Below are 25,801 nucleotides of genomic sequence, written 5' to 3'. Positions count from 1 at the left end.
CCCAGGCGCCGCTTTCAGAGGGAGTCACATTGGTTACCAGACACAAGTTGCACCCTCTTTAGTTTTACTAGAACAGGGCCGAGATCCAGGTTTATTTTATTCCTGTGGGAATAAATATATGACTGAAGCCTATCCATGGCCCAAGTGTCAGACACAGAAGTTAACATTAAAAGAAATAAAAATGGAAGGTAAAATCTTCTAACCATCTGGTTTTTTTTCCACTGCCAGGCAGATTTCTATTTTCTTAATATTTTGGTCTAAGAGCAGAGTGGAGAGCTGCCGTTTTCACTGTGCTATCCCACAGAGCCTTCTTGGGCCAACTAAGCTAACAGGGAAGCTGAAGGCATCATGGGTTGTCTCAGATTAGAGAGCTAACCTTTCTCCTGACTGCCATCTTCCCAATTTGGTAAAAGTCGAGCCTTACTGGGCTACATCTCAACGGATTCCTAATTAGCTTTGGCCTTGTGTCCTTAGAGGCTAAGATCTCTGTAGAACATTAAGTTGGACATGGAGAGAATGTCCTTGGAAGTGTACACACTCAGACAGAACGTAACTCCCCGTGCATTTTCAGGTCTTAAATCGCTTCACTAGTATCTCCACTCTTAGCTGCTAGTTAATGAGAATGAAGCCGCTGTTTTAAATCTGCTGGATAATGTATGACTAATTGAAGACATACAGGTTTGTCTTGCCTCTCACACTATTATAATCTCGTGGTCCCGCCAAACGCACAAATCTTCATCACAGCAAGCTCTCTGTGTTTGTGGTGGCAAACCTCCAGAACAGTGTTGTTTGGCAAAAACAGGAGTGTTTTTAGCAACAAAATCCAAGACAATTGTGTGCTAAAACGTGAACCCAGTATAGCGAGGGCCAATTAACTGAGCATCTGTTGCATCTGGGCCCAAGCTATTAACCTCAATCTTGATTATCTTCACGTGTAAAACAAAGGAATCCCAGGTCTAGGCGTACTTTACTTTTTATTTTTTTTTCACATAAATCAGAGATCCAAATTTGTTTGCAAATGTTCTCTGGACGTTTGAAGCCCTTTGGATAATTCAGTGGAGTTTTCTGTTTGCTTGTTTTAGTTTCTTGTGAAATTTGTTCTTTAAAGGTCTACTTAAATGTTTAGGCTTATATGCCTAATGTAAGAAATCATCTGTCAGATGGCACGATTTTGAATGAAACTAAAAGAAACTCCAAGTCAAAGTGACTTAATAAAGAGTATTTAGGACCCACGTACCTGAAAAGTCGAGGAGTGAGGAAGACATCAGACGCGGTGGAATTAGAACTTTAGCTCCGTTTATCTGTGCTTTCAGTTTCCTACTCCAGGATGGCTGCCAGCAACTGGGGTTACGTACCACCTCCTTCCTAACCTGGAGGAGAAAGCGCCTCACCTCGCGTCTCTCGTTCTATAAACCTGAACGAATCATAGTAGCTATTAGAATGCCAGGCGTTGATTGGTTTATGCCTGGGGCACGAGCTTCATCCCCCCACCAATCACATGGCCGGAAAGAGGCACAGGCTGTTTGGCTTACGCCAGTCAGAGCCTCGCCGTAGAGTTCTTGCTGGGTTCAGCCCACCTGAACCACCTGGATACTCTGCAATGGGGTGGGGGCGGGGGGCTGTGGTTCACCTAGAAATGGGAGAGGTGATGGATGCTACAAAAGCAACTATTGAATGCCAACGGCACCATTTTCTTCAAAAAAAAGAAAAAAACTGCTTTTTCTTTTTCGAATTGTCATGAGACTACAGATATTGTTTAGAAGCAGCATTTAATTTTTTTTTGGAGTCGAAAGAGAAAGATAGAAATAGGACCGTATTTATCTACACAAAAGAACAATTTTATCAATATTATCACGGTTAGGAATCCAAGCGTTCTGGAATCTGAGTCCTTTAATTTAAATTGTGTCTCCGTCACTTACTAGCTGCATGATATTGGGTAAGTCAATTGGCATCTGTGTCTCGGTAAATGAGGATGACAGTAGTGCCTACATCATCAGCACTAAATGAAAGCACACATGCAAATAAATCTTGTAGCAATAATAAGTGCGCCATGATGTTACCCATCCTTCACAATGTGGCTTCTATGGGCAGGGACCTCGCCTGCCTTATTCACTGCTGTAACCCCAGTGGCTGGCATATAATAGGTGTCCGATAAATACTTGTGGGAAGAATGAATGAATCTCCTTTCCTCCATCTCTAACTCTCAACATAAGAGTAAAGAAGAGGAAAGAGTTAAGCAAATTAGAGGCCAGTACAGCTGGAGCCAGTTCTTGGTTGACGGCCAGCACGAAAATCCAGGAGGAACAGGGTTTGGAGTTGTAGAGCCACTTTGACTGCGGTTGGAAAAGTGCAGCTGACAGGGTCTGGAAGAGAAGAGAGAAGTGTTTGCTAAATCCCACAGCACGGGCATTTTTTCTTTCTTTCTTTCTTTTTAAGCCTGAGAAGCAAAGGATGAAACTGTATCATCTGGTTCAGTAACATAATCTTAAAATAAAATGAAAAAATCGGGGAGTTTCTCTGTGGGAAAAGAGAACAAGAGGATTCAAAGGAAAAAAGACAATGGAGAATTTAATCCAAAACATCTAAAAGCATGTCTTTTTTTCAGGGATTTTCAGATATTGTCTACAGAAAGAGAAAAAAAATTGAAAGAGAGAGAAGAATACAACTGTGAAGATGTTTCAAACATGAGGACTCACATGAATCTTAAAAAAATACCTACAAGAATTCCTTATTCGTGCAGATAAACATGCTCAATTTGGATCCTCCCCCTTCCCCTCTCCCCCAAATCTTTATCAGCTGGGCTTCTACCAAGATGTGGCAGAATATGGACTACACATGGGCCCTGCTCAGTGAGAAGAAACAAAACTAAGCTAAACTCTGCTCCCAACACACAGTAAGTGAATATTCACTTTGGAATATTCAGAGAAACAATATAAAACAGAAGTCGTGTGGAAGACATAACAAATGCACCATTTCACATTTTTGTTTTAAATACACTGTTTAGTTTAGAATAGCTTTAGATTTACAGCAAGCTTACCAAAAAAAAAAAAAAAAAAGTACAGGTAGTTTCCATATATACCCTGTGCCCAGTATCCCCTGTTAAGATCTAACATGAATATGTTCATTAATCATAACTAATGAACCAATATTGACACTTTGTTATTAACTGAAGCTCATACCTTATTCAGATGTCTTTAGTTTTTACCTAGTGCTTTGCTCCAGGATTCCATCCAGGGTCTCACATCACAGTTAGTCATCATGTCTCCTTAGGATCCATTAAACTGTGACAGTTTTAGACTTTGCTTCTTTTGGGTGACCTGGACACTTTGGAGAAATTCTGTAAAGTGGTCCTCAATTTGGGTTTGTCTGATGTTTTTCTTTTGCTTCGACTGGGATTATAGTTTGGGGGAGGGAAAGTGCCGTTCTCACTACGTCATATCAAGGGTACATTATCAACATGAATTACCACTGATGATGTTAATCTTCTGTACTTTTACCCCCTTTCCATACTGTATCTTTGGAAGAAAGTCACTGCACACAGTGTAGGGAGTTGTGCTCTACCTCCTCAAGGGGGCAGTATCCACATACATTTTTTAAAAATTCTAATGTATAGGAATTTGTCTCTTCTCCCCACTTATCTGTATATTCAGTCATTTATATTAGTATGGACTTGCATTAGTCTACTAGGGCTGCCATAACAAAATACCATAGACTGGGTGGCTTCAATAATAGAAATTAATTTTCTTGCTGTTCTGGAGGCTGGAACTCTAAGATCTAGGTAATAGGAGGGTTGGTTCCTGATGAGACCTCTCTCCTCAGTTTACAGATGGCTACCTTCTCACCATATCCTCACTGTGCACATACCAAGAGAGAAGGATTTCTGGTGTCTCTTCCTCTTAAAAGGGCACTAGTCCTTTGGGACTAGGACCCCACCCTTATGACCTCATTTAGCCTTATTTACTTCCTTAAAGGCCCTATTTCCAAATAGAGTATCACCGGGGGTTAGGGCTTCAGCAAATAATTTGGCGGGGGGAGGATACAATTCAGCCCATAACAGGGCTCAGAATTATTTATTTTAGACTTTGGGTTATAATCCAATACTATATTATTTATTTTGCTCTTCAAGTAGCCTGTGGGAGCTCTTTCAGCTGACTCTTGTGTCCCCTTGACATATCCCATCAGTTTGGTTTTTGAGCACTTCCTTATTTTCTGTGCTACAAGATACCCCAGGTTCATCTTGTATATTACACGCTCCAGCCTTAGAATCAGCTGTTTCTCCAAAGGACCTGAATTCCTTCTATTGGACAATGGTATCAGAAACCCAGATCTGGTTCCTGGGTTTGCTTGTTGCTGTTGAGTGCTATTGCCTCTAGGCCCTCTCGGCAATAGCAGTTCTTTTAGTGCTTTTTATGTTGACTTTTCAGAGTCTGATATAGTGTCTTGTCCCAAACCTAAAAAGGAGAAATAGGTTGATAGAAAAGGTAAGTTCTTGGGAATCAGACAGAAATCCTGTGATTTATCATCAGGTTTCACCACTTACCAGACAAGTAACCTCCTGCAAGTTACTTAACCCCATCAAGTTTAGGTTTCCTTATTTTTAAAATGGAATATTTAAAAATATGTTAAGAGATTATGTACATAAAGGGCAAAGCAAACCATAAAGCTCATGATCAATAAATATTAGTAACCCCTTATCATATCATGGGCCACCTATTATGTCTGCAATTTGGACTTTTGAGCAAGAGATAATTGCACAAAAACTACTTTGGTAAGTAGTTTTCTCCACATGCAAAATCCAATGCAAGAATAAGTTGACTTATTTATGAAGATTCTGTCCTGTATTTCAAACTAGCTATCGGACAACTCTAAATGGGTATATAGATATTACTTCAAATTTGAAATATTTTAAGCTAAATTCTTTTCCCTAAACTGAGTCCCACATTGGAATTTTTTTTTTTTTTTTTTTTTTGGCTGTGCTACGTGGCTGGTGGGATCTTAGTTGCCCAACTAGGGATTCAACCCGCCCCCATGGCAGTGAAAGCTCCAAGTCCTAACCACTGGACTGCCAGGGAATTCTCCCAACATTAGATTTTTACATTTCTAAAAGGAGTAGTACCATAGTTTATCCTAATTATCCAGATTCAAACTCTGATAATACCAGACTAGATATTTCAGACTAACTCTACGGCTAAGTATAATTTTAAAATATTGACAAAGGAGACAAAGAAAGAAAAATACCATATTGCTTATATGTGGAATCTAAAAAAAAAAATGGTATAAATGAATCTATTTACAAAACAGAAATAGAGTCACAGATATACAAAACAAACTTATGGTTACCAAGGGGGAAGAGAGGGGCATAAACTGGGAGATTGGGATTGATATATACACACTACTATATATAAAATAGATAACTAATAAGAACCTACTGTATAGCATAGGGAACTCTATTCAATACTCTGTAACGACCTATATGGGAATAGGTTCACTTTGCTGTACAGCAGAAACTAACTCAACATTCAATAAAAATTAATTAAAATTTTTTTAAAATAAAATAAAATAAAATATTGACAAAGTATTTTTCAATAGTCTTAAAGACATAGGAGAATTTATAAGTCATTAAGGAATTGTCAAGCCAGTGTCCAACAGAAGAAGGAAATTCAGAGAGGGTAGCCAATATCTGGAGCCATTTTTCCCTAGAAGAATTTTCTATTCCTCTAATGAAATAGAATACTGAGAGGCTGGGGTGGATAGGACTTAATGGGACGAAGGGAACAAAAATCGTAATCCATGGTCTTGCAAAGAGGTTGTTCAATGGCAAATACTCCATATTTAGTGTTGAGACTCTAAACGTCTATACTCTAAGGAGGAATTGGAAATAGATTGGCCCTCCCAGGGACTGAAGCTCAGCTTCAAGTCATCTCAATCTCTGGAAAATGATTAAAATGAGTGAGTGGTATGACTGCTCATAGTCATCTGCCAAAAATAAGCGTTAAATACTATTTGAATGAAGAGGACTTCACTGCAGGGCTCAAGTTACTTGTGTAGTTTTTCATATATGATACCCTGGCATTTAATTTTTTTAATATGTTCTTATTTGAAAGGCACCAAGTAAACAAGATAATGTGATCAAAACACAAGAGAAACAACAGATGATATAAATAAACCCCTCCCCCATAATTCACATAATGAAGTTAACAGACACAATCTTTAAAATAACTCCAAAAATGTTTAATAAAACAAAAACCAAGATTGAGATCTTTGACAGTGAACTGGAAACTATAAAAATAAAATAACCTATGGCAATTCTTTAACTTAAGGGTACACTAACCAAATTTTAGAATTTGATGGACCAATTTAGTAGCAGATTAGTCACAATTATAGAGCTAATCAGTGAACTGGTAGATAAATCACAAGAAAAATATTAAGATGAAACATGTAGAACAAAACAGATGGAAAATATCAACATAAAATAACAATAGAGGCTCTACTGTGAGAAGGTCAAACATACACTAATTGGAGTCTCGAAAGAAGATGAGAGAGACAGTGGGAAAGAAGGAATACTTGAAGAGATAATAACTGAGAATTTTTTTAAAGATGAAAGATATTAACCCACAGGTTCAAGAAGTTCTATACCTCATGAAGTATAAATAAAAAGAAAATCACAACTACACATATAAAAAGCACTAAAACAAAAACTTTTCACTACCCATCCCCACTGCATTGCACCATCCTAATTCTGACCTTTATTTTTTCACAAGTAGACTAATATATTTATGTAACTACTATTCTCTATTTCTCCCTCATTTACAAAGCTGTCAAATTAATATTCCTCAAACATCATTTCTTATCCAGAAAATACTCAGAATTATTTGGTAACCTCTCTACAACCTGATATTGCCCAAAGGAATGTTAATTGAGAAGGATCAACTAAGACAGCAGGACCCAAGGTCCCCAGTGAAGGGCAAGCACATGTGGATAAGTGAAAGGAAAGATTACATAATTCCATGAGTAATCCATAAGCAATCAGAAGTGTAAGTAATAATAATGACTAACACTCATAATGCTTTTCATATGGACCCTCATAGGTTGATGTATTTTAACTCATTTAGTCCTCACAACTCCATATGATATACTGTTAGTATCTTCATTTTACAGTTGGGGAAACAGAGATGGTAAGTAACTTGCCCATGGTCACACAGCTAAGTGACAAAGCTGAGCTATGGACCCATATATCTGGCTCCAGAACCCATGTTCTTAATACCTACTGTCTCTGCACGTATGAGCAGCAATGGTTTCTAAACAGAATCATAGGACTGAGCTGACAGCAAGGATTAGAGTTCAGTAGAGAAATGTTAACAGTGTTTAGAGCTAATCTCTCATCTCCCAAGAGTGAGATTCACGTGAATGAGATCACACTGTGACTAAGGGCTAGACAGCGATCTTAATATCACTATAAAAAGAATTAAGTTTTAGAGCCCTTCTCTCCCTGGGATTACCATTATTTCCACGATTTGGTATGAAAATACGTAGTGGCACAGGTTTTTCAGGGATTTCATAGGAAGTCACTCTAACATCTACATTGAACAAGTCCTCCTCGCAAACCAGTTGAAAAATGGCTAAGCTTAATCCATTTGGCTTAGTTTTCTCCCTCCAGAAATGCTACTTGGCATCTTTCTTTTTCTTTTATGAGAGTGTTTTAACTTTCATCTTCTGGTTTTAATTTAACTCGTCATATTTCTAGTTTTTTGTGCATGTGCCCAGAGGCCTCTGGGAAAAGGACACATTTTTTAATAAGTCAAAACAATAAAAACCAGAAAGGTCAACTTAAGTCAATTAGTCACGTTTCAAGCAATCTAAGTAGAAGACAAGAAATTCACTTCCAGCCTTCAAATTGTTCTCTCAAAGACTGCTAACCCTAAAGACGCAGACGTAGGGAATGGACTTGAGGACACGGGGAGGGGAAGGGTAAGCTGGGAAGAAGTGAGAGAGTGGCATGGACATATATACACAACTAAATGTAAAATAGATAGCTAGTGGGAAGCAGCCGCATAGCACAGGGAGATCAGCTCGGTGCTTTTTGACCACCTAGAGGAGCGGGATAGGGAGGGTGGGAGGGAGACGCAAGAGGGAGAGGATATGGGGATACATGTTTATGTATAGCTGATTCACTTTGTTATAAAGCAGAAACTAACACACCATTGTAAAGCAATTATACTCCAATAAAGATGTTAAAAAAAAAAAAAAAGAAGACTGCTAACCCTGGAAACAGACTAGGGCATTCCTGCACAGAGAGAATTAAAGTGATCAAGGTCATGGGTACAGATAACTTAACTGTCATGGTAAGCAGGAAGCCTTTGAATGTAAGTTACACAGATGACAAAATGCATGGATACCATAGGAGGCGTATGGCATTCTATAGGGGCTCTAAATGTCCTAACTTGGTTCCATGTCTTAGCACAGATGAATTCTGCTAAGATTGAACTTTTCTAAGTCAGGGGCCCCAAGGGACCCCAAGCCATAGGGTCCCTTGTTTTCCAGATTGGTGTGAGCAGAGTAACAACCTCATCTTTTTTTAAAGTTGCATCATTAATAGTCCATTTTATTCTTTGGTTGATCATGTGGCCATGTTCTTCGGAGGTAAGTGCTCTCCTAAAACCTTCCCCACACTCATTCTTCTCTAACCACCCCCTATTAGTTTTGCTCCTGGCACTCACCCACTTAATTCTATTCTTATCAGGTTGCCATCTCCTCACTGCATCATAAGCTCCAGGAAGGGAAGAACTGTATCTCTTAAATTCACAAGCGTATCTCCAGGGCTGGCACAGTACCTAAGACATAGTTGGCGCTCATATCTGTTGATGGCATAAAAAGAAGGAATAAACAAATAACAAAGTTAGGTAGGCCAGTGAGACTGAGTGGAATAGAGTCCTTGCACGAGTGACACGGAAATCTGATTTGATTAATAGCTAGCTGGGAAAATATGAAATACTGTTTTTATGGGCAAATTCTTTCCTACCCTCCCTCCTCCCTTCTTTCCTTCCTTCTCTCCTTATTTTCTCTCTTCTTTTTCCCTTTTTACCTGATTTGCAAAGCTACCACAAGGAAATAAAGATGGTGATAAACGTGAGAGAGACCAACTCAAATTTGGGAACTTTGTCATGAAAAGGTCATCTAAATGGTGAGACTACATTTTTTCACAAGAAAATCTCACACGCTTTAATAGGGTCACAGACACTAGAGGGCAGTCCTAGACACCCTCCTAGCATCTTCCCACCGTGGAATAAACACAGCAACCTAGTTTGGGGTTTAAAACACACTCAGAGGGCTTCCTTGGTGGGGCAGTGGTTAAGAATCCGCCTGGCGGTGCAGGAAACACGGGTTCGAGCCCTGGTCCAGGAAGATCCCACATGCCGCGGAGCAACTAAGCCCATGTGTCACAACTACTGAGCCTGCACTCTAGAGCCCGTGCTCTGCAACAAGAGAAGCCACTGCAATGAGAAGCCCGCACACCGCAACGAAGAGTAGTCCCCGCTCGCCGCAACTAGAGAAAGCCCAGGCGCAGCAACAAGGACCCAACACAGCCAAAAATAAATAAATAAAATTTAAAAAAAAAGAAAAAAGAAAACACACTCAGATCATCAATCAGATGCTCCAGCCTTCATCTCCTCCCGTAAGTGGAGGACTCCTCTGTGACTCGCCCACCTATTTGTAGGAGACCTTTGTGTCTCGCCGGAGTCCTTCAACATCCTCCAAGGGCCTCCAAAGGCCACAGCTGCTGTCTCCCCCTGGAGCCCACAACTATTTACCCTTGTCCTCGGTCCACAGAGATGCCTGCAGGATTGTGTTCACAAAAGCCTCTGCTTTCAAGTCCTGGTGCAATGGGGTCAGTGTTTGTGTCCAGCCCACCCCCCCTCCCCCATGCATATGTTGAAATCCCAACCGCCAATGTGATAGTATTGGGAGGTGGGACCTTTGGGAGGTCATGAGGGTGGAGCCCCATGATGGAATTAGTGCCTTACAAAAGGAACCCCAGAGGACTTTCTCACCCCCTTTCTGCCATGTGAGAATACAATGAGAAGTAAGCCGCCCAGTCTATGGTATTTAGTTAACGGCTGCCTGAATGAATTAAGACGCCTGGCACGTGCACAGGTGGGGAGAATGCCTCACTCCTCTTAAGTGACTCTCTTTCCGCAGCACCAGAGTTTGAGGCCCTGCACCCTAACACCCTATTGAAATTTAACAATAATAAAGCCCCTCGAATATATTCCCACAGCCTCCTAGGCACTGGACTCAAACATAAGCTTTTGGAGAACTGCACTTCCCAACTGCTAGACTCCACATTTACAACTAAGATGTTGTGAGCTTTTCCCCATGGAAGTTCGCTTTAGTCACTGTGGCCAACCCATCAGACGTGTGTAGGTTTTTCAAGGTTCTGCAGTGAACTGGCCCTAATTAAAATCTGTCAATCAAGGTCTTGCGTATAAGCTCAGCTGCCTGGGGTCTTTGACTCTCAGGAAGATTTATCCTCGGATGTCCAGGTTCTGGAAGAACATCATTGGCCTCAGTTACCTTCCTTTTTTAGAGAAGGAATTGTTTTATTTATTTTTATTTTTGCTTAAAGCAGAGTTGTTTTTAAAAGGCTCATTCTAAAAAGAGATCGAGTCAGAGTCTGGTGGGAATTTTCCTTCAGCTGAACCAACTGCTGGCTGTGCTTGAACGTCTGCCAGCACGGGGGCCACTGCTGCAGCACTTTTAACTTAAAAGTGGCTAATAAAATCACGAAGGGAAATCATAAAAGAGAATGACAAACAAAATTATCAAAAAGAAAAAAAAAGATTTTACTATAATGAGATTCATTCTCCAGGGACCAGAAAGAGAAAATATGCAGACATAAGCTTATGCTAGCAGAGACACTTGACAGATTTAAAAGTTGTTTGCCCAAAGTAAGTTTCATTGACCAGTGTTTACTAATCAGTGGTTTCTAATATTGCAGAAACTCTGAGTCCAGTTGGGCAAAAAAAAAGAAAAAAAAAAATCAAACCAAAACCAAAGAAACAAACCAAAAAACCCCTGAGATTACCTCAGTTACCCAAAATACAAGAAGAGATTGAAAAACTACCTTCCATTTGTGGTGCATTCGTTTTTAAAGCTGATGGAATCTTCAAGAACACATTGTTTTTACACTGGCTTATTTTGTAAATGGTTCAACATACTGAAATTGTGGTTGTATTAATGAAACAATCAGATCGGGACTCCCCTAGCTCTTGATTTGGAGGCAGGATCACTTTTTATCACATAAAGAAACATTTAAACATAGCGGGGAGGGACTTCCCCAGTGGTCCAGCGGTAAAGACTCTGCCTTCCAAGGCAGGGGACGCAGCTTCGATCCCTGGTCGGGGAACTAAGATCCTACATGCCGCGGGGCACCTAAGCCCATACACCTCAACTACTGAGCCCACGTGCTGCAAACTACAGAGCCCACGTGCCCTGGAGCCCTCACACCACAACTAGAGAGAAGCCCCCGTGCCGCAACGAAGACCCGACACAGCCCAAAAAATTAAGAAAATAAATAAGTTAAAGAAATAAATATTTTAAAAAATTGTTAAGAAATAAAATAAACAGTGGGGAATAGTAATTGGTTATTAAGTTACAAATGTATTTGGTCTTCTGTTAAAAAGTATGCACTAATGTTTAAATGTTACATCTCTATTTTTAAGTACTTCATACATGGCTACAACCCAGAGAGTATTTTTTTTTCCCTAGGGTACTCTTTACTTATGTATTTTTGGAACGTTTGGGCCAAATCTGTTCCATCCTTGCCCTTTGGGTTCTTCTCTTTTCTGTTTAGGCAAACAACTATGTACACCTTTCTCAGTATTAAATATACACACGTACTCACTCACATGACAAACAATTCCCAGACTTGCTTTTCTGACAAATAAATCAGTGCTAGTAGATCTTTAAAATGTCAAACTTCTCATTCAGCATAAGACCTGTCACTGTCCATGCGTTTCTCTGACGGCACCCCAAGTTTTACTGATTGGCATGGTTCCCACATGTCAGAAGAGCGCAATGTACGAGACACCTATGCAGACCTATTCTGTCCCTGTAATTATTGCAGATTTTTTTTTCTGACTTCTTGGAAGATTTACTACTCTCCCAGGCTCTTGGTCTCCCAGGGAGGTCAAAGAGCTTCAGGTAAGTTTGCTTTCCTCCACTCTTTGAATACCAAGGTACCACCAAACCCTTTTCTGAGACCTCTTAACACACTGCTACATTATGCCACGTCTCAATCATGACTCATGGGCATGCTCAAAGGGCCAGCCCAGAAGAGCTTGCTACTTCAGAAAGGTGACTTCTCATTATTGCCGTAACTTACAAAAACATACTTATAGACCTAAGAGTATGAGGAACTGTTTTGGCATCTGCTGGTCCTGGGTTCAAATCACACCACTTACTTGCTCTGTAACTTTGTATATGCTTGTACCTCTCTGAACCTTAATGCCCTCATCTGTACAGTGGAAAGTGACACTATTAAGAATATAGGCTTGTTGTATAAATCAAGAACAAGTGTGTTTTAGAAGAAATGGACAACTATATGTATCCAATTTTGTGGCAATAAGTAGAATTTTCTTTCCTGGCCTACCCCTATCTTGAATTAAAAATAAGGAACATGCTAGAAATATCAAAAAGCGAGCCAGTAGCAAAAGGGGATACCCTGGTGATGTGCTGATTTATACAAATCAACACATTTTATAATATTGAGCTACTTCTGTCTGGTAAGTTGGTATGTGGACCAAGTGTACATCTAGGATTATGCTATCACTTTCTTTTTGTTTTTAATTGCACTTTATTAATTTAAACAAATAGAGATGATGATTGCTTATGTTATCTTTGTAACTCTTTTGAAACATGCCCTCATAAAGACTTGAGAAAAGGCTGGATTTTTTAACTCAAAATACTTTTTTAAAAATAATTTTTATTGGAGTATCGTTGCTTTACAATAGTGTGTTAGTTCATACTGTACAGCAAAGTGAATCAGCTAGAGATATACATATATCCCCTCTGTTTTGGATTTCCTTCTCATTTAGGTCACCACACAGCACTGAGCAGAGTTCCCTGTGCTATACAGTAGGTTCTCATTAGTTATCTATTTTATACCAGGTATCAATAGTGTATATATGTCAATCCCAATCTCCCAATTCCTCACCCCCCCATTACTTTCTACCTATTTAGGTGTTCCATTTCAACATAAGACTTGCCTACAATGTGATGAATTGACACATTTCAGCATGGAGTTGAGGTTATTTCCCAGTCTCAAGGTCTCCCACAGCTCTGAATATGCCCATGTGTGCGTTGCATGTGAATTACTCATTGAAATTTACTCTAGGGAACATCACTTTTATGAACAATAGTAACCTGACCCAAGGTAGTGGAGTTCGTATCCAACACAAGTGGACTTTTAGACTGAGAAAAATGTTTTCTACCCTCTACTTTTAAGTCCTTGTCCGGGAAAGGACTATCCAGTTAGGAAATGATCCAGATGTGATGATTTGCTACATAATCTTCTGATCGCTTATTAATGTTTAGCATTTCTACAGGGATGAGACAAGCAAAGATGAAATGTAAAATTTAATTCAGTCTGCCAAGTGGGTTCTAATGTAAGAGAGAGAGAGTCTAGCTTTTCAATGGGAGCAGAGATTTTCCGTGGATGGACTCCTACATCTGCACCACCAGACTAGACCACTGCTCTGAATCACACTTTACGCTTCCAGCTTCTTGGGGATCCCATGCTAGTAACAGACTCAACAGGTCCAGCATCTAACTCACCATCTACCTCCCAGTATGCTCTCCTTGCCCATTGCTTCTGTTTGTGATTCTCCTCTTCTTAGTCAATACCTGCAGACTCGCCTTGGGCTCTCCTTCACTCTCCTTCTGCCATCAGTCTTCTGGCCCTTTCCCTGCCAGAAAAGGACCTGTTGGGCTTCCTAGTTAACCCGTTGGGCTTCCTTTCCCTTCCATCTGTTAATCATGTCGAAGTCCTCATCAGCCAGTGCATTTGGGCAACAGCTGCTTTGCTTTCTCTTCCTTCTAACAACCGACCGCCTTCCACCAACACACACACATCCTCTACTAAACTTCTGGAATCCCTGTGGGCATGGCATGCCTTTGCTGTAGAACCGGCTCCCTCTGCCTCAATAAATGTTCTTGTCATGAAGATCCTTTCTCAGGATGTCCATCCCTATCTCCCACTGCTCTCCAACCCACACTTTTATTCTGATCCCTTTGCACAACTATTTCATCCCAGCCTTTCTGTCTTTAATACCTTCCCTCAATCACTCCGCCCCCAATGTCCAAAGCCAAGCCTCATATTCAAATTTCTGTTGAAATCTACCAACACATCTCCTTAAAATACTGTAGACCCTACGCACCTCTCCCGTCTCTATACCTATATAACCCCAGCACCACCCTGTTTAACGCTTAATAGCAGCTCTCTTTCCCCATCAGTCCTGTTTCCCTGGAAGACCACATGTTATGTAAGGGCTTCTACGTCACGGTTCTCCTCTGCCTTCCCCCCTACTCATCCCTCACTCCCTACCCCAAGCAGAAGACACAGAAAGAGATCAGTAACACCGGTGGTGGATTGGAACTGAAGTTTGAACTCCCGCTGACTCCAACCTACACCCTCGACCCCTGCTGGGGGTAAACTGGAAATTCCGACATTCCCACCTTTGCCAGTCTTCACCACAATTACACAGGGTTAAGGACATATAGGGCCGAGTCATTTAACGTGTGCCACGTGCCTTTGAGAAAGACCTAAATAAAATCTCCAGGATTGCTCTGTTTATCAGTTACCTCGGCAGGGAGGTCGGGTAGAGGTGGGGAAGGAGAGGACTGTACAAACGCACATCGACCCTGAAAGGGTCTTCAGGCTGTAGAGGTGATGCAAAGATCCCGCTTGGTCTGGCCTCGTCCCTCGTGCTGGGGTACGCTTTCACAGTCTTCCATTTGGGAGACACTGGAGTAAACCCTCGCCCCATGCGGCGGGGGCCAGGGGAGGGGGGAGATCGGCTTCCAAAAGCAATGGCTTGACTTGGCCTGTGTGAGGCTCAGATCGTTCTTGAGATGTAAAAAAGCCGGGCGGCCGAAACAGGCGCCGGCCGCCAGCGGAGCCGAGGGCGGCGAGGGAGTCGCGGACTCCGGTCCGCAGTGCGCTGACGCGCCGCTAGGAGACGCCCCGACCGCGCCGCGGCCCCTCCCGCTGCCAGAGGAGGGCTCGGATCCCCTCCGCCAGCCCCCCGAGCCGCGGGACCAGGCGGCCGGCAGACCGCAGGGGACGCGCGGAGGATCGCCCGGGGCTGTCACCGCGGACGCGCCGCGCGCACCGACCCGGGCCGCAGGCATCGGGGACCGCCAGCCGTCACGCCCGCCGTTCCCCAGCCGGGGTCTTCGGCTCCCGCCGTCCGGTGAGCACCGGCCGGGCGGAGGGCGATGTCCGCCCGGGCCCGCCGCGGTCCCCGGGGCAACCGGGCGCCGCCCCTCGCGCCCCTCTGCTGCTTCTCGGCCGCGCTGGTGGTGCTGTGGTCGCCCGCCTCGCAGGCGTTCAACTTGGACGTGGACCAGCTCACGGTGTACGGCGGCCCCGAGGGCAGCTACTTCGGCTACGCGGTGGACTTCCACGTACCTGCCGCTCGCACGTAAGTTTCCCCGCGCGCGCGGGCCCACCCCGCCCCAGGATGGGTCCCTGCCCCTCTGCCGGGGGACCCGCGCCTGTCCCCGCAGCCTGATGGCAGGCGATCGTGAGACCCCATCGCGCTGCCCGCTGGGGGTCCCGTCCGGCTCCCCGCCACCAGCCTCTTCTCTCGCCTTCCATGCTAGATGTGCCTTGTGAACTTTGAGCTAGGGACATGCCGCTTGCCTAGAATCCGAAGGTCCCGGGGAGGTCCCGAGACAAAGACTTCAGCATCGTACAAAGGGGGAAACGGGACCGAGCGGACTCAAGCCAGTGAAAACCACGACCGCAACATGGTCTGTTTATACGTAGCCTGTAACCGTTAAGGGTCTGGGCGCAAGTGCTGTCTGCTACAAGCAGCTGGGCTCTGTCCTTGGCTATTCCCCCCCATCCCCGCCCGCCCCTCTTCCCTCAACTCACTATATACATAGCTCCACCTAGAGAAGAATTAGGACTATTTGCACCCTCTTCCAAACCAGGTTTCAGACGCCCATAGGTTTCCGCGAGGAAATCAGGTTTGACAGTCGGTCTCCATCCTAAACACGTTTCTGCCCTTGACCCCGACCCTAGTCTCCGTGGGCAGGCTGCTCCAGAGACTGCGTCGCCTGCGCTCACGTTTATGATTCCCAAGGAGTAATTCCTCTCCAACCCTTTTCGCAGAGCGAGTGTCTTGGTGGGAGCGCCCAAAGCCAACACTAGCCAGCCAGACATCGTGGAAGGGGGAGCCGTCTACTACTGTCCTTGGCCCGCCGAGGGGTCCGTGCAGTGCAGGCAGATACCGTTTGACAACACCAGTAAGTGATACTTGTCATTCTCAACTGTGAGTCCTGGTTTCAAAGAGCCACAGCCATCCTGGAGTCAACTGTCCACTTTCTTTGTGCTCACGTGGCCTGTCTGATGGGTCTGTGTTGTGGGCAGCGCAGGTCCCTAGAGAAATCAGCTTTTTAAAGCCGGAGTGAAGGGGAGGAAAATGTTGAGTGCACCCCAGAGGGGGAACGGTATTTTGAGCGTGGGTTTTTGGGCGCATCCTGGTAACTTCTGTTCCCTTACTCTTCCGAAATAAGCATTTTCAGGGGGAGTGGATGGTTTGGAGAAAGGCAGATGTTATACCCTAACCTTGATTCCGGAGAGAATTTGGTTACTTCCCAAGGACAAATCTGGGAAAAGACAGATCCTTAGCATTAACAGTGCCCAAGCTCTGGAGGCAAGAGTCAGCTGCTACAGACCCAGATATCACTCCATGTTGCTGTTTAATTCTTTACAGAAAGACAGAGTTTTCTTTCAAAATATTGGACATTGGATGCAAACTAGTACAGGCAGAGTGTGGATGGATTACATTCATTTCCAAAATCCCTGGACAGATGTTTCTTATTTAATTAAAGGGAAAATACATTTTAAACAATTCAGGCTGTTTATGTTTCCTCTGGTGTTTTCTCCTTGGGTCTTGAGAAAACAATTTAAACTTAATGCTTTCAAAAACGTTAACACTGAATGTTTTAATCTGTACCTCCAAAACGTTATGAATTCAAAAGGTATGTATTATCAGGAAGCAAATACCTCTTTTCAGAAAAATGTGAATGTGTCAACTCAAATAATGTTCTTTGATGAACAATCAATTAAAATACCTTTTGCACCACACAGCTATTTTATGATATATTCTTCATTATTGTTACATTAGTATGAATTTAGAATTTATGTAGAACATCAGTTTTCACAGAATTTTGATGAAATTGGATGGGTGTTATTTACCTGTTACTTTAACTGATTTGCAGTTTTTATTTTAAAGGAGAAAATAGTTTCAATTCTAAGTATATGGGAATCATTTCAAAGAAAAAACTCCTATGCAAGCATTAGCTTGAATTATGACCAAACTAGGAAATATTTTATGAAAACACTTTAAAATTATGTTTTTCATATGTGTCTATATATGGTCACAACAGCTCATTTACCATTTTATGACTAATTCAGCCACTTGATATTAATTTGTGAAAGAAATCTTTCAATTTGTTGTTGAATCAGGACTTTAGATGCTTCTAATTACTGAGCTCTAGCTTGAGAATAAATTTCCTAAATCAGAACAATTAAGCATAAAGTTAAAGGTATTTTACTAATCCACATCAAAATCATTTGTATTTTAAAAAGTATTTTAAATGTAAGCCTTGATAAATAAAAACATAAATTGTTGGCATATTTGAATTTAAGCTAAGGGAAATTAGCATTTGCATTTTGAGACATTTGATGTATTTTTACCAACAGTCAATCTATAGTCATGGACATGAATTTAATAACCTTCTAGAATAGTCCCATAACATATCAACATATCAAATCAGGATCTGGTTAGTATATTTTCTCTTTGATAAGGAAGAGTCAATATCTTATCCAGATAAGATAAGTCACACCTGAATACCTTTCTAAGTACTAATCCCAGTAGATGTCACCGTTCAACAAATGAAAACCAGAGAATACAGACATCAATATGAATTATTGAAAACTGACCACTCCCAACCAAAACTCTCCAGTGTTAAATTACAATAGGCAGCATTTCCCAAAAGTTCATTCTAAAGCAACTGTTCGGAGCTTTGAATTCAGTTTCCCACAGAGAACTAATGCTGAAAGATTGTGCTTTGGTTTCCAGAATAACCCATAGGAATGCACTTAACCCTTACTGTAGCTGAGTCATATTTGCAATGAAACAGTAGGGGACAAACTAGTACAATTCTGGCGATTAACTAAATAGGAAAATAATGAGTGTTGAGAAAATATCAGTGTTCCTTGGAGAAAGGGGGGTAGATGACACCTTCTGCACAGGTTCTCAGGAAGACATCTGGATGTTGCAAAGGGCTTTCGAGATTAATGCTGCTGGTTCTACAACTATGTCTTATTTTACTCCTAAATGGATGGGGTTTTTTTTTCTTTTTTTTTTTTTTTCCTCACGGCATGCAGGATCTTAGTTCCCCGATCAGGGATCGAACCCATGTCCCCTGCAGTGGAAGCATGGAGTCCTAACCCCTGGACCACCAGGGAATTCCCTGGGGTTTTTCTCTTGAGAGATGCATTCATCCTACTATTTTATACTTGCAACCATAATCGCCGTAACTTGAGGGTTCATTAAGTGGAACAAAGTGAGGGAACCAGGGAGGGAGATAGATGTTTCTGAAATAATTGAGCAAGAAATGAAAAAAAAAAAAAAAGCAAGGCATAGGAGACCACACAACATTTGTAAGAAATGAATGGTCTATGACGGAATGAAGAAAGCAGTGAACAGTGAAAGCCTGGGCGAGTTTCAGAGAGAGAAGAATGACTGAGAAAAGAAAGTTCCCCATTTAGCCATCAGGGGGTACTGTGGGCCCAGGAACCTTGGCTGCTACTGGGAATGGCCTGAGAATGGGTGGGGGAATAGGAATCAGAGGACTGTGGCTCAGGGGTTTGCTATTGAGTGGGGGCCAGCACACTACATACACATCATTTCTACCAAAGACCTTATCCATGAGCCACAAGACGGTGGAATTGCCAGTGAATGCCGTTTGCCGCAAAGCTGTGAAAGGAAGGGAGGGACAGCAGGAGCCTGTAGAGCTATTTCCAGTTCAAGTGTCGGTTCTGTGAGCAGAGTATGATCTTGGAACCAAAGATGAAAAGCAGAAACAGAGGCATTCTGACTCTGGGTGTTGCAGGCAATACTACCAGATGTGTTGCATTTATTCATCACCTACTATGTGCCAGTCACTTATACACATTATTTCTAATCCATACAACAAAATGACCATGTAAAACCCATTTTATGAGTAAGGCAACAGACATCAAAGGTGTTTAAAAGATACATCCAAGGGCTTCCCTGGTGGCGCGGTGGTTGAGAATCTGCTTGCTAATGCAGGGGACACGGGTTCGAGCCCTGGTCTGGGAACATCCCACATGCCAAGGAGCAACTAGGCCCGTGAGCCACAACTACTGAGCCTGTGCGTCTGGAGCCTGTGCTCTGCAGCAAGAGGGGCCGCGACAGTGAGAGGCCCGCGCACCGCGATGAAAGCCCTCGCGCAGAAATGAAGACCCAACACAGCCAAAAATAAAATAATAATAAAAAAAAAAAGATACATCCAAGACCACACAATCATAAACAATAGATGCAGGGCTGGTCCTAACAGACTGCAAGTTCAAGGTTGGATCCTATGGAGCTGAGGCACCGCTCCCCTCCCCTCCCCCTCCTCCACTCCCCCACCCCAAAGTTACCTTCACAGGTTCCAGTTAAAATGACCCTCCAGAGAAGATCTGAAAGGGGAAAGCAGTTTGGGCAGAAGGTTGTGGAAATCAGAGGTCGTAGAGACAGCCTTTGTCTTGGTGGGAAAGATGGGTTGTATATGCCCCCTCAGCTGCCTCTTGTCCTACCCTCTGCCCATGGGCAGCAACGTGCAGGTTTCCCCCAAAGAGGAAGAAAATTTCTCTGCTTGACAAAGTAGGGGCTCTGAGTGCTGGACACCCGCAAACTGAGATGCACATAATAGAGTGTGATGCGTGGGGCATCAATATAGATCACATTACAAATATACCTTTGTACAGAGAGCCATGACTGTCTCTGTCTTCCACCCTGTCTGCTTTTACTATTACATCTGAATTTGAGACATTCTAAGTAAATTTGACCTTTTAATGATGTTGTTTCAACTTGTTTAGGCCCTGGGGGTGTCTGTAAATTAATGCTCGCTGTGGTAACTTACTAAACTCTCTCAGCCTAGACACTGGGGGAGACTGGCCTATAATTTAGACCCTGAATCTCGTTGTGATCTTGAACCTTAGTTTATTTAAGGTCAACTGCCTTTTTTTTTTTCTTTCTGCCTTTGCGTTTGAAATATTTTTCATTAAATAGTAGTCATTTATTTTATTTTTACTTTATCCTATAACCTGGATTTTAAAAATTACTTACCATAAATGCAAAAATAGAGGAAGCTGGGAATTGCCTAGCACTTCAAATGTATGAATACTATTAAAATCTGTGGTCCTTTCAAGTATGAAAAAAGAAAACTTTCAGGAAGCATATGGTGGTGGGGAGGGAAAAGGGTAGATAATTTTCCTGCTCTGCACAAAATCAAGTGGCTCCAAAAATGTCCTTCTCTCAGCTCCCTCCTGGCTTTCCTTCTTACCTCACTAAAATAAAATACCCCCATCACCAAACTGATTTCTTCCACTTTTGCCTCTAAACTGTGCCCCACGTCTTCAATGTAGAACATCACGTCTGCCAAATTCATGCCTCTCCTTTCTCAATCTACTCCAAGGTTCATTGTTTTTCTTCTTCCTACATTTTCCAAACCCATGTGTGGATTACATAAAAACTCCTAGGTTACAGCTCTCCAGCTAGAAGAAGGGTGAATGAGACAATGAAACAGACAGTCCATCTTTGGAATGATAAGAAGGCAAATTGCAACAGTGGTAACAAAAGCGGAGTACACAAATATTTGATTGTTTTAAATGCTCAAATGCAACCTTTTGCAGTGAAAGATAATTGCATGTGCTGATAATGATGATAATAATCACAGCATTAGTAATCACGGAGGGGCAAATAGTTGGGAACCCTCCCAGTTAGAGACCCACTTACAGAGTGAACAGGAAGAGGTGGGAGGTACCATTGAGATTTGGAAATCATCTGAGAAAGACAACCAGCATTTGCCTGGCCTTAATTTAGCATCTTTGTGTTCAAAAAAAAAAAAAGAAAAAAAAGAAAGAAAGAAAAAAGTAAAACTTAAAATGGAAGACAATTTGGTTAGGGTATTTCAAAGCTCTAAAATGGTAAGATTTTTTCGGAATTGTGTTTTAGCTTGGAGCCGGGAAGCCTTTGTTGGGGGTGGAGGGGCGGGCAGGAGTCTGTTTTATTTTTCATTTCATGTCGAGTGAGCCCACAATAAGAAGCAGCTTAAAGCATCTGGCGCTGTGACTGGTACAGGGTTGTTTTTCGATAGCATTGGGTGTGCCCTTTTTCTCGTGTGAGGGTTGGGAAACATATTGGTCACATAAGTCTTGCTTTTCTAACTTCCTCAGAAAGAAACCAGTTTTTGTTCAGGAACAAAGCAAAGGCAAATGCAGGGCAGAGCTATCCCAGTAAATGACAGAGGAGATAACACCAAGGTGATAGAACTCAGAGAGAGCAGATATCTGGACTCCAGTAAGTTCAATTGAAAGTGGAAAAAAAAAAAAAAAAAAAAGGCGGAAGGCAGCCCAAAGATAACCTGCTCCTTTTAAGAATCAATATTGCCAGAGTTAGGGTAAGTTTTGCTTCTCACACACACATGAAAAAAAAAATGTACACACACACACACACACACACACACACACACACACACACACACACACACACAGATTAGGGCAGAAAGCTTACTCTGCTAATTACTGATCCCGCTGAGTCATCAGGGGTGCTTAAGCTGGAAGGCTTACTTATTCTAGAAGCAGTTCATGATGGCTCCCATGACTGACAGGCTGGCCCAACAGATGCAACCAACATCCCTCAGCTTCTCGCAGTTGGCTCTAACTTTCATGTGACAGAACACAATGGCCATCGAAGTCCTGGCATGAGAAGTGAAGGGGGAGCAGTCCCCACAGCTCGCAGCACCGGAGGAAGCAATTAGAAAACGGAAGTCCTTGAAAGTCCAACTAGAAATGGGAAACAGATCTGCTCTACGGCTAGTTGGGTAGAATGAGCGTTAGGCGCCTGTTGCTTAATCTGCAAAATTCTTTCAAGAAGCTGGACGTGTGTGTGATGCAACAGGCTTCCAGGCTCTTGGCAGGAAGAATCCGTGCAGCAGCTGCAGCATTCTGGGAGGACTGTAAGAAATTGCCTTGAAATTGTTCCGAAGGCAAGAAAAACGCACTGGCGCATTGAAGCCGGCCAGGTGTGATGTACGAGTTCAAACTTTACCTGTTGTGTGTACAGAGTCCTGTATCTGTGAGTTGTGTTGATGAAGAGAATTGCTGACATTTCTAACAAGCTCAGCTAAGCAGTTCCCTGATGGACACCATCCAGATACACAAACATAGGTTTTTGAGGAAGAGAGAGAAAAGACTAATTATTGATCTTCTTAAAAGCACGCACTTTAAAAATAGTTAATTTTCAGAATTCAGTTCAAATACATTTTCACATAACATTTTAGTGCATCAGGCAAGGTGTATGTGTATAATGGAACGCTAAAATCGACGAAAAGTAGTTTCGATTCTGGGTCACGTTTATAGGGATTTAAGGTGGATAAGCAAATCGTGATGCACGAATAAGCAATTTATACTTTAAACATCCTACCTAATACACCGGTGTTGCTCTGTTATGGACCTCAGCCAGGCAGCTCTCAGACCAGCCGGGAGGGAATGGGGCTCGTCTCTAGCCCTGCAGAAAGGCCAGCTCCTGGATCTCTGAGATTTAGACCCAAAGGTCTACAAGTGGAGGAATTCTTCTTGATCCACACACACTGGCCAAAGTGATCATTTACCCTTTTAATTGTTTTAGTAGAAGTAAAGCATAGATTATAAAAATAAGTCTTTATAGAAATGGTTGCCAGGCATTAGGAGTAGGAAAGAGGGGTTGTCTCCAAAGGGGAAGACCAAGGGAATTTGGGGAGCTGACGGAACTTCCTGCATCTTGATCGTGATGATGGATCCACGATGGTATGTGTTTATCAAAATTCATTAAACTGTACATCACCAAGAGTGAACTGTACTGCGTGTAAATAAAACCAAGAAAGAAAGAAAAAGCATTATGGAGCATGGCCATTGCTATGAGCATGTGGGCTTCAACTCTAGATGACGGGAAGGTCCGATGTAATAATAGCTGGAAGTATAAGGACACATCCCTGAAAAGCTAAGTAAGTCACCTTACTGCCCCCAAACAGGGCCAAACAATGTGTCAGATCTTCAGACCTTCTATACATTGTTTAAATAAAGAACACTATATTCCGAACGTGTTTGGCAAGAAAACTGTGAATGGATGGGCTTCCCTGGTGGCACAGTGGTTGAAAGTCTGCCTGCCGATGCAGGGGATGGGGTTCGTGCCCCGGTCCGGGAAGATGGGAGGATCCCACATGCTGCGAAGCGGCTGGGCCCGTGAGCCATGGCCGCTGAGCCTGCACGTCCGGAGCCTGTGCTCCGCAACGGGAGAGGCCACAACAGTGAGAGGCCCGTGTGCCGCAAGGCCCGTGTACCGCAAAAAAAAAAAAAAAAAAAAAAAAACTGTGAATGGAAACATGTTGAATCAGAATAAATCTTTGCAACGAAGCATCATACTTACTAATTCTCATATCCTTGCTGAAATTCAGGCATGGGACCTCTCATTGATCATCATTAAACTAAGGAGGTCTTACTTCAAACACATTATTGTAGTAATCAAAAGTAGTATAACTGCACTGCAGAGCATTAACTTATTAACATTAGGTCAATTTTTTTTTTTTTTTTTTTTTTTTTTTTTTTGGCAGTACGCGGGCCTCTCACTGTTGTGGCCTCTCCCGTTGCGGAGCACAGGCTCCAGACGCGCAGGCTCAGTGGCCATGGCTCACGGGCCCAGCCGCTCCGCGGCATGTGGGATCTTCCCGGACCGGGGCACGAACCCGTGTCCCCTGCATCGGCAGACGGACTCTCAACCACTGCGCCACCAGGGAAGCCCCATTAGGTCAATTTTATTCTTAAGCTCTGATAGTTGACATGTGGCCACAGATTTGTGTATGATGTTGCAAAAGCCTCTGTATCCATCTGCTCTGATTTACAGGACATGTAGAGATGAGAGAGAAGGGCACACACCATTGCTACAGGAATAGGTTTATGCGAGGACCCTACACAGCCCAGGTTACACACAGCATCTTACCCCAGGTGTACTGGGTCAGGGCCAACTCCCCCCAGCCAGGTTACGGCTCCATTTCAGATCGGTTTGTTGTCATTCCCCACGATTTGCCCACGTGCCTCTGGCATAAGCCACCCCCACCTCCTACCACATGGTTTCCATAATACGTCATGGCACAGCTCACCTCTCAGCATCTATTAGGTACACCCGTGTCCCCACTCACCCTGAGCCCATGTCCTGGTGCCTCTCTCTTAACCACCCAGAACATCTTATTTTCCAGGAACGATTTTCTGGTATTTTTCTGGCTTCTCTCTTCCTACAATTCCCAGTGGAAAATATGTTTCAAAAATTAATTCTAAAGTTGCTGCAGATCCTTTTTTAGAAGAAAGGGGGCATAACACTAAAAAATAACATTTTCAAACATCCTACATATGGATGTGTCTCATGTAAATGATGGTATAAATCACACAATTGGGTATTATAGAACCATAAAAAAATGAAGCCTACCAAGAATCAGGATTAAAATGGGGAAATGCTTTTGTTTTAATATTAAGTGAGGACTTCCCTGGTGGCACAGTGGTTAAAAAATCCACCTGCCAATGCAGGGGACATGGGTTCGAGCCCTGGTCTGGGAAGATCCCACATGCCGCCAAGCAACTAAGCCCATGAGCCACAACTACTGAGCCTACACTCTAGAGCCCACAAGCCACAACTACTGAGCCCGTGTGCCACAACTAATGAAGCCCACACACCTAGAGCCTGTGCTCTGCAACAAGAGAAGCCACCGCAATGAGAAGCCCACGCACCGCAACAAAGAGTAGCCCCCACTCGCTGCAACTAGAGAAAGCCCACGCGCAACAAAGACCCAATGCAGCTAACAATAAATAAATTTATTTAAAAAAAACTAAGTGAAAAACATAAAATTCAAAATTGTGTCTACAACTTGTAGAAGAGTACAAGAGGAGATATGCAATGAGAGGCTATCAGGAAATGTAATTAAAACTGTTTTTTTTTTCTTCTTTTTCTAGTGCATTTATTACTTATTTGTAAAAACCATGAACAGGTATTTATTTATGATCAGGAAAAATAAAGACAAAATGAGACATGCAAAAATTTCTAAATGAAATTATTGAGTTCACGGAAGTGTTATGGAGATTAACAATGGAAAACCACAATTCAGGTTCTGTATTGACTGAAAGCAATCTTAGTTGCTTCCTCTTTTGTCTTGAGTGTAGGTGGTAGAGTAGTTTAGAAATGTACTTATTTAC

At 42.6% G+C, this 25,801-nt stretch overlaps 2 protein-coding genes across 8 annotated transcripts in view; one reads left to right on the top strand and one right to left on the bottom strand.

Moving 5' to 3' along the window:
• Positions 1–3,765: 3,765 nt before the first annotated feature.
• The window catches only part of LOC307180909 (uncharacterized protein), a 310,399-nt gene continuing 288,363 nt past the window's right edge, over positions 3,766–25,801 (bottom strand). For all 5 annotated transcript variants that reach the window (XM_079911506.1, XM_079911501.1, XM_079911509.1 and 2 more), the window contains one exon: positions 3,766–4,451. The gene's annotated coding sequence lies outside the window, so the exon portion shown is untranslated. The remainder of the gene's footprint in view (positions 4,452–25,801) is intronic.
• Positions 15,154–25,801, top strand: part of ITGA8 (integrin subunit alpha 8) — a 181,591-nt gene continuing 170,943 nt past the window's right edge. For 2 of the 3 annotated variants that reach the window (XM_079911467.1, XM_079911465.1), the window contains exons 1-2: positions 15,154–15,701; positions 16,397–16,530. In XM_079911467.1, the coding sequence (XP_079767593.1) occupies positions 15,496–15,701; positions 16,397–16,530 (340 nt within the window). In that variant the 5' untranslated portion in view covers positions 15,154–15,495. The remainder of the gene's footprint in view (positions 15,702–16,396; positions 16,531–25,801) is intronic. The other variant, XM_079911466.1, reaches the window with a different exon arrangement.

Source organism: Stenella coeruleoalba (assembly GCF_951394435.1).
Source record: "Stenella coeruleoalba genome assembly, chromosome: 2".
Taxonomy (NCBI): Eukaryota; Metazoa; Chordata; class Mammalia; order Artiodactyla; family Delphinidae; genus Stenella; species Stenella coeruleoalba.
The sequence above is the reverse complement of the archived record's forward strand: the minus strand, read 5'-3'. Positions and strand labels throughout refer to the sequence as shown.